This window comes from Misgurnus anguillicaudatus, chromosome 19, assembly GCF_027580225.2.
Source record: "Misgurnus anguillicaudatus chromosome 19, ASM2758022v2, whole genome shotgun sequence".
In the NCBI taxonomy this organism is placed as follows: domain Eukaryota; kingdom Metazoa; phylum Chordata; class Actinopteri; order Cypriniformes; family Cobitidae; genus Misgurnus; species Misgurnus anguillicaudatus.
The window spans coordinates 45,624,355-45,634,177 of record NC_073355.2 but is presented as its reverse complement, the minus strand read 5'-3'; the positions used below and the strand labels follow the sequence as shown (position 1 = coordinate 45,634,177).

Sequence of the window (9,823 nt, the reverse complement as noted above, 5' to 3'; positions counted from 1 at the left end):
TTCATGGTGAGAATTGGTTAATCGGCAGGTTAAAATGCAGGTTAGGTGAATTAGAGATGTCAAATTGCCCTTCTCTCAGTGTGTGTACTGTGTAGATCAATGTGTGTATAGTTTTTGGACAGTGGAAGTAATCCTATTCTGTAATACCCAGAGTAAACCAATGCTGACACAGGGAGAACATGTAAACTTCACACAGAAAGACCTCCTGACACAAGCAGGCCTTGAACCAGGGAACTTCTTGCTGTGAGACAGGAAACTTGTTTGGGGTGGCCAATGTGCCGCCCCCCAACACCTTTATTAAAAGAGGCATCCCAATACTTTTGTCAAGTATATATAGGTGTTGCCAAGGACAGCATATTCTTGGTTTGATCACAGATATGTTGCAAAAAAAATGCACAAACACACACAATAAATAACGGCAGTGGTGCTTTGTGATATCTGACAATAAAATGAATAAAGATAAACATTACTGTAAAACACGAAATGCTGCCTTTTTACTGAATATAACTAAATAACTACTTTAAGCTTGTATTAGTTCAGGCCAATAAGTGTGTCGTTTTTTTTCATTTAAATTGACTCACCAAGTCTCTCCAGTATCACAGTTGTGTTGGCTGAAAGTCGTCCAGTAAACACTTGACAGATGTAAACTCCTTTATCTTCAGTTCTGACTCTCTTCAGTCTGAGAGAGAAGTTTCCTCTGTGGATTTCATCAGCGAAGAACTCAACTCTGTCTCTGTATTGTTCATCTGATGATTCTGATTGAGTTTTATTGTTTTGATAGAGAAGAACCGTGATGGGTTCACCTTTATATGTTTTCTTCCATGAAACTTTTTCAATCTCTTCAGGTTTAATGTGAGAGTTCACAGAGCAGCTCAGAGTGACGTCATCACCCACAGATGCAGATATGGAGCGACTTGATCCTGATACAATCAAACGCTCTGTAGGAACAGATTAAAATACACTGAGATAAAATCACTGTTGTGAAATACAGCACATTCACCTGCAACGTTTTTACTCACCAACATGTTTAATTTCCACCACAGTTTCTCCAGACTCTTGTCCAATGTAAACTTTACATGTGTATTGTCCCTCATCTTCAGCTGTCAGATTGTTCAACAGGAGGGAGAAGTTTCCATGTTTAATGTCTTCAGTGAAGAAATGAGCTCTATCATGATAATCCTGATGTTGAGACTCTGGTCTAATATCTTCATCTTGATACAGATGAATGAGAGTCTGTGAGTCTGATCTTCTCCATTCCACCTCCAGATCCTCCAGTGATAAGAGTGAATCAACAGAACAGGGCAGAACCACTGAACCTCCCAGAGGAACAACCAGATGATCTAAAGAACCCTTCAGCATTAACCCTAAACAAATAAACATTACTCATTAAATAGTTAAAACTAGAATGTTCAACATTACATTTTACAAGTTTCTATGAAATATACAGTACAGTCTTAGGCCACCAACACCAGCTTTGTTGTTTTGAGGGGAGTTTGGAAGGGGAGTTTACCCTAAATACTTGACACTTCAGCTTATACTTTTATACAGTTTTTAATACAACATACACATTTCCTGTATTATCTGGTTGTATTCTAATAAAGAGACTAAGAAACAATTATATATGATGACTATAACATTGCAAAAACAAATAATCTTATGGTAGCATGGTGGCCTAAGACTTTTGCACAGTAGTGTATATATTTATACAAAAGTTATTTCTGTTTCTTGAATCTGACTGGCTAAAGGCCACTTCACACTGGTCAGACAGACTCCAACAGATGCGTCTGTTGGAGTCTGTCTGACCAGTGTGAAACCCCTGTTGGGAGTTGTTGGATCAAAGTAAATGAGACTTTAGAATGTGGTTGTCTGTTGGTGTCTGTTGGTATCTGTTGGTGTCTGTTGGAGTTGGTAGTTGTCTGACCAGTGTGAACTGGCCTTAAGAGCTCTTCCCAGCCATGGGATATTCCACTTATAACGTTAAAGTATCCGCTTTACCATTTTTATCATTCCGCCGCCACCTACTGATCATTTTAAATTAGCGAGGGAGGCTTCATTAAACACCGAGTCACACACACATCCTTGAGCTCAAACGCTGTTTTAAACACTTTCTGTGTGTCTCAATAAGTTTACTAGCTCTGAATCAGTCTGTGAATCTCAATCGGAAGTGTTTATCCCTATGTCCTAAGCAGTGGCGCTCCCAGGATTGTTTTCATGGGGGGGCACAAAGGGGCCAGTACAAATCTTAGGGTGGCACAATTAAAAAAATTATTATGCCTGAATCTAATGGTCAACAGTTTTCCCATTGCTTTTAATGCTACTTGTACGGTATAGTTGTTCTTATTTATTACTAGTATATGATTTACTAGAGACAAATAAAAATTGCAAATAATTTAAAGATCAGATGGTGAAATAGTATTAATCTATCAAAGATAAGTATCGACCGATCATCGTTTGATTTGTGTATTTAAAATACATTATTTTATTACAATGAGTTATATCCAATGTTATCCAGTTAACATACTGTAATTAAACCAGTGACATACTTTCGTCCTTAACACGTTTCTAGTCTTCTATAAAGTTTTCTCGACGTGGGCACCAATCTTACCTCTCTCTCTCTCTGTCTCTCTCTCTCTCTCTCTCTCACACACACACACACACACACACACACACACACACACATACACACAAAGACGCGTTTGAAGGGAAAAGCGCGTGTTTTCGGCAATTGCGCAGCCCAATTCGCGTCATTGGCATTTCGCATCGCCCCTTGCGAGGACGCGTCTGTCTGATTGCGTCTTTGCATTGACTTTGTATGTAATCTACTCGCGCAAATCGTTGAACTTGCGTTTGGTGAGTATGCCCCATAATGAATGGAAACACATTATTCCCTTCGCGGCACCGCAGGCAGTGAGTGCACATGCACAAGTGCAGCGGGTACACTGGCAAGAGTAGAGCGAGACCTTCAGCCTTTGTGCCGGGCACGGGCGTCATGCACCATTTTATTAAGGGGGCACAGTGTGCACAGCTCACAGAAATGTGTGCATACACAGACATCAAACGAAATATTATAGATTATTCAGTCTTTTCTATGGCACTTACATTTGTAACAAGCTGAGCGCCCCCGCCTTCATGCAAAAACCTCCAAAACAAAAGTGTTGACTTTTATATCAAATACTATTCAATCGGATTAATGACATATTGGCATCATATTTACATCTGAAAACGGCATGTTTTGTTTATTTACGTTTTGTTTAATGACTTCTAATTGTGTCATTAATGCATTTTGCAAAACAACTGCATTATCCTATGAAATTAATGTAATTTTAAATCCATAAAGTACATAAACAACGAAAATGACATAAGCTATAGCCACGTGATTGATTTTAATGTTCAATAACGATTTGAAACAATATGTTTAGATAAAATTATTAGAGTAACAGACTTTTTTATTAAATGTTACCTCGTATGTGAGCATGTGTGATTCTGCGCCCCCGTGAACTCTGGCGAACTTTGGCGTTGTGCCAAGAAGATAAATCTAGAAATCTCTACTAATATAAAGTCCAGACGGTCACATTTTAAACTATACATTTTCTACACATAGGAGGTTAACAGCACATTACTGTCCTGGGGTTTGGAAATGTTGTGGCCGTTTCTTAGACGTTTTAATTCCTCAGATAGCCAAATGCAACAGCAAAGCTTGTGAGTGCGCTCCGACGCTGATGACGCCAGAATAAAGAAATTTAACACGATCAAAGCGGCGAAAATGACAAGTGAAAGTGACAATGATGCAGCACAGAATTGATAATATTGCGCATATTAAACAGATTAAAAGACAAGCAACAGATTAATGGATGCTTCTTTGATTTTGAGGTTGCATGCAAAATCCAGTTGGCTCAAAAACCGAGGATCAGTTTGAATGGGCATGACGTCTCTGGTGCCGGGGTTTAGCCCCGGGTGGCCCCAGCCCAATTTAAACCCTGACAGTGATTATCTAAGTTGAAACAATATGCTTTATATAACCTAGAATTAACTGAGTTTTACTTACTAGTTTGTGAGTTTCTTCTGTAATGCATGCAATGGCTGAACAGGAGCGAACAGGACGTCACGTGTACGTCACATGGATGGTAGTGCGGCTGCGCGTAATCGCGGGTAAAGGAGAGGGAAGGGGTTAAGGTTGTATTCTATTTAACACATTATACAAATGTATTTTATTTTTTTACATAGCTTTTAGTGTACATTTTAATGAATACATATTACTACTATTATTTCAATCTAAAAATCTCAAATTTTTTTTTTTTAAATCTCATTCTGTTTGGGGGGGCCACTGGGGGGGCCAGTGACTTTTATGGGGGGGCCGCGGCCCCCCCTGGCCCCCCCTTGGGGGCGCCACTGGTCCTAAGCCCGCGGAAGATCAGCGCTCTTGGATGTAAACTTTCGTGGATGTACCGCAAAAAAGTTACATCGTGTGGACGATTAACATAGACTTGGCGTATGAAGCAATGAAAACAATAATTTTCTCTTTATGTGGAGTATTTGTTTACACGTCTCTCCTCTCATTAAAAGGATGCAAAAAACACTGTTGGAACTGCAGGTAAGGATACTGGCTTTTACACTTGATCATTTATTTTTGCGTGACGTGACTATTTAAACGTTGTGAGACATCCCCACTGATATATATAAGCATCACGCAGAAACATCTCTCTGACTTATAAAAAAACTGATTACAATATAAAACACTTAATTATTCTGTTTTATGTAGTACTGACAAGACCAAAGTCCAGTAATAAAGCGAGTGCTCATACCGCGTTAAGATTAAATGGAAAAGCAAGTATATACAGTGCCCTCCACAATTATTGGAGATGTGGTCGTGTACTTCTAAAAATGATAATTTCTTTAAACAACATAGAATCCAAATGCAAAAAAAGAGAAAAATCCAACCTTTCACATGATGTTAATACTTTGTACAACCCCCTTTTGCCAACAAGACAGCACTTAATCTCCTCCTATAACATTTCACAAGAATGGGGAACACAGAGAGAGGGATCTTTGACCATTATTCTTTGCACAATCTTTCTAGATCATCCAGTGTTCTAGGTCCTCTCTTCTTTAGCTCGCCCCACAGGTTTTCAATTGGGTTTAGGTCTGGGGACTGAGATGGCCATAGGAGGACCTTGAGTTTGTGACTGCTGAACCATTTTTGTGTAGATTTTGCCACATGTTTTGGATTATTATCCTGCTGAAAGACCCAATGAAGACCCATCTTCAGCTTTCTGGCAGAGGCCATCAGGTTTTTATTTAAAATGTCCTGGTAGTTCAAAGCAATCATAATGCCATGCACCCTAACAAGATTCCCAGGGCCTTTGTAAGAGAAGCAGGCCCACAGCATCACAGATCCTCCACCATACTTCACGGTGGGCATGAGGTGCTTTTCGGCATACTCATCTTTTGTTTTACGCCAGACCCACTTAGAGTGTTTGTTGCCAAAAAGCTCAATCTTAGTCTCATCTGACCAAAGCACACGATCCCAGTTGAAGTCCCAGTATTGCTTAGCAAACTCCAGACGTTTACCTAAAGTTTCTTTACAGAAATAGAACGTTATATTTAGATTAGTTTAACGTTATTCTTACGTTAGGGGAACGTTAAACTAACCTAAAAATATTGTTCTATTTCTGTAACGAAAACTTTCCTAGCTAACTGTCACGGCTAGGGGCTGGCTGCTAAACCTAAAGCCACGCCCCTTCTCAACTTCCACCTCGAGGAGGTCCCCAAAGCCAACCCAATGACCAAACAACACGAGAGCAGGTAAGTGTTAAAACAAACTTTATTTAAATATTTAAAATAACTGGGGGAATGGGGAAGGGGCAATTAAAACTAGCTTCCTCTCTCTGCCTTCCAGGCAGACCACAGCACGGGAAAGTGGCAGAAGGGGGAAGAGGGCAACGGGGGTTCCAGGGGCGGGGGACCCAGGTAATGGGCGGAAAGGGACGGGGAACACAGGCTCCTGCCAACTCCGCTATCCGTGGCGCCCTCCTCTTCTCTCCTGGAGGCAAAGACAAAATAATGTGAACTTGGGGTTTTCCTCGCTCTCTGACTGCGGTACCTGTGTCACGTTGGGCCGATACTTCACTGCTCACTCCACTTGGTGTTTCTTTCCACAGGCTTCGACTGGGACACGAAGACTCGTTTGGCCTAGACGGGGATCGTCCTCACCTGTCGGTTTGCTGATAGCTCTTGGTAAGTATGGTCTTTTTCCACAGGTCACTCTCCTGACATTCACCCCCGTCTTCTCTCTCTCTTTGCAGGCAGCTTGGACACAACAACACAGTTAGTGCAACTTGGATACTTCTCACCTCTCTGCTGCTTACAGCTCGGGCATGTATAGCTCTTCCTCAGCTCGCTATACGGCGTTCTGGTCGACAATGCACGTGGGCGGGCTTACGACAGCTGGCCTGCACAGAAAGGCGAACGGCGATGGTTTTCCCAGGGGGCGCCGGGGGCAAAAACCCTCTCGGCGAATGCGCTGACCAGCAGGGGGGCGAACCGTCACACCGTCTCACCGGGCCGAGCGCTGCCCTATCCTCAATGCCCGTAGGCCGATCGAATACCGGACAGGGGCGCCCCTTTGTAGAGACCACGGGGCGGCGGAACTCCTTCGCCTCTCACTCTGCCACAAGATAGAACACGCAGGTAAAGTAGCAATATACAGGTTCGTGGTTGTACTCACACACACGCACTGCCAGCTTCCAAGTCTTCACCGCCACACTCTGAAACCGCCGACACACAGACGGGGCGACTTCCAAAGCCCACACCGTCGCTTTTCACTTAGATCGCACACAGCGTACAATAATGGATGTTACTCACAACCGTCAGCCTCTCCGTCTTTTCCTCAGTAGAAGTAATTTGCGGGGTACGTCTGACAAGACACACAGCACTTGCACAGCAACCCACAGCAAATACACAGCACCACTTCAACGTGAAAAGTTTTCAAATGACATAGGCTCACCCACCACAATACAGGTGTGCACACGAGACACCCGGCGACCTCCACTTCGCAAAGGTCAGATGGGGGCGATGGCACTACGGCCGGAGCTTTTAGTTCTGCTGCTGTGGCTACTGAATCCACCTACTCCTGCGGCTCACCTACCACGCTCGATCGGGGGTAGGGCCGCCTTCCTCTTCCTGGAGGCGTTCGATAATACACAGGTTAGTAGTTATGCTTCAATTAAATCCAGAGCCAATACTCACAGCGGTCCTCTTGGTAAATAGTTCACAAACTGCTTCGTTTACTTCCACTTTGGTTACTCCAAGCGTGTCACAATCTCCATTGTTTTCTTCCACCCACAGGGTTTCTCCTTACGGTGGCATCCACTGAGAATTACGAGAGAGAAAGAGAGAAAGTGCAACCTACTGCTAACGTATAACGGGTGAGCACAGCTCCGTACCTCAACTCACATACTACGCACACAAAAGCGTTCTCGTGGTGCAGTGCTCCTTTAACTCACAGCCCCGTCCTTTTCGCCTTTCCTGGCTGCCGCACTCTTTCCTCTCGCTATAAGCGCTCTTGTGGATCAACGGCGCCCTCCGGCTCTTCCAAGGACGGGGCGTGTGGTTCAGTCTGCCCTAGGCAATACAAAGGAGCTCATGCCCGAAACAGCTCCCTTGTTTGTGCTTTCCTTGGGGCTTTTATGTGTCTCATCAACCCCCAGCCTCCAATCACAGTTTGCTTTCTTGATGATTCACACCTGTGGCTCGTAAAGCCCTGATAACGACGCCCATAGATATGTATAAAGGCTAGATGGCTCAAGGCGGAGTCCCTAACGGCATCACCTGGCGGCCATCCTAGGACAGGGCGCTCGCCCACTCGCAGCACCGAGCCCAATGGTGCAGGTACTTTCAAACGACCACAACCCGCTCAATTTTCCACCGATTCTCAAACGGTTTGGGTCTTTACAAACGTTATTAACGTGGCTATAATACTGGATGTTTTAACATGTTTCATGAATTTATTTTTTATTTTTAGTATAGGTATGCAGTGTCATAGGTACATCTTTGAAGTTTATAACAAACCAAACCGTTTGAAAATCGGTAAAAAATTAAGCAAGTTATGGTCATTTAAAAGTACCTGCATCATTAAAACTCAATGCTACGAGTGAGCGAGCGCCCTGTCCTAAGATGGCCACCAAAATGCGGACGTTGCACTCAATTGGCCAGCAGCGCGGACGAGCCATCTAGCCTTTATATCTATGACGACGCCCTGGAAACCAGGAAGTAAACTGGTGCATAAAAAAAAATGTCCGGGCGGAACCTCTCCTCTCCATTTTTGGTTCCGCCCGAAGTCACCCTGTGACATAACTAAAAACAAACCTTAAACAAATTACGTTATGGGAAACAAAAACTAAAATTTTTAGAACAAAAAAATAATGTTAGGAAAACGTTTTGGGAACAAAAAAATGATAGCTGGGCTAAACAACAACAAAAAAAAAATGTTAAGAAATGGCTATTCTGTCTATTAAGTTGTTGGTCATTCTGGCCTTCAAATCGTTGGCAGAAGAAAGTAAAGGGACTTTTAAAATCACTTCGTTGTTGTTTTCTAGTTTTCTTTTTCAAAGTGTGCCGTCAAACTGTTGTATAAAAGCAATACCGCAGTTGGAGTCATGTGATATAACTAATCCCAGATAGCACAGGTACTTTTCTAAGATGTCTGGTAAAGATCTGGAGATCTGTAATACATCTGGTTTGTAAAAACATCTGATAAAGGTCTTAGAAAGAGCTGCTTTACATACATTCTAAATCAAAAACGTCTTGATCTTCAGTATGTCTATATGACATCTTTTAGGAAACGTCTCCTAAATAATAATACGTCTTGCAGATGTAAACGCAGACATCAAATAGATGTCTTCGAGATGTATGTGTGCTATCACACTCCTACTCCAGCGATATTGCTTAAATAACAAAGAACTGAAACTATCTTAATAAAGCCTCGAAATAAACCCTCAGAATTTACGATAGTGCAGTTTAGCCTGCCGTAGTTTTCTCTTAAGGCTACATGATTAACACTTACCATCAGCGATCATCAGCAGTATTGACATCAAAACACAGTTGAGCAAATACATTTTTAAATAGTTACAGAATTAGACAAAACAATCAGGTCTGCTATAAATTACTGCAAAAATAGTTTTCTTTCTTCAGATGGACGCTCATGATTGTAAAATGTCGGCAGACCTACGTTTCCTTTCACTTTAACGTTTTTACTTTCACTTTGTTTTCAAGGGCTGGGTCAAGTCATGTGATCATGAGTTACTTAAAAAATGACATTTAGAGAGTAAAATAAATTAATTTTATGTGTTGTCAGTATGTGGTTATATGGTTTATGTGTTAACAGTATGACCAAACTGAAGTTAATCAATCTGAGGAAGAATTAAATATTACAGATACGACTTCATAAATAACCATTACAAACTTCGTTTTCCATAATGCCTTGTTCTGCGCAGGTGTAGTTCTGAAAACGCAGAAGGAACATGAAATAAAGACCAAACTTTAGGCAGAAACTCTTTCAATGAATTCAATGAATTTCTAGTTAATTTCAGGCAGAACATTTTATAGGGGTGGTTTCCTGGACAGGATTTAGATTGAGCCAGAACTAGACCTTTTACAAACATACCTTACCATTATTGTTGTGCATTGTAACGACTGAGCCAGATCAGACACACAATAACTTCTTGTATTTCATAAATATAACTGCAGACCCTCACCCAACAAGCAGGTCTGTAACACTACCCCCAAAACTGCTTTTAACACTTCAAAGCAGAACAGACCTCTGGTG

The 9,823-nt window shown here is 42.0% G+C and overlaps 1 protein-coding gene across 1 annotated transcript; it reads right to left on the bottom strand.

The window, feature by feature from the left end:
- Positions 1-567: 567 nt before the first annotated feature.
- Positions 568-9,225, bottom strand: LOC141350864 (junctional adhesion molecule-like). Its single transcript, XM_073856701.1, has 3 exons — positions 9,062-9,225; positions 1,020-1,364; positions 568-938 (listed from the first exon to the last, which is right to left on the bottom strand). Exons 1-3 carry the CDS (start codon positions 9,111-9,113, stop codon positions 568-570), a joined length of 768 nt encoding a protein of 255 aa, XP_073712802.1. The 5' UTR covers positions 9,114-9,225.
- Between the last annotated feature and the right edge of the window lie 598 nt (positions 9,226-9,823).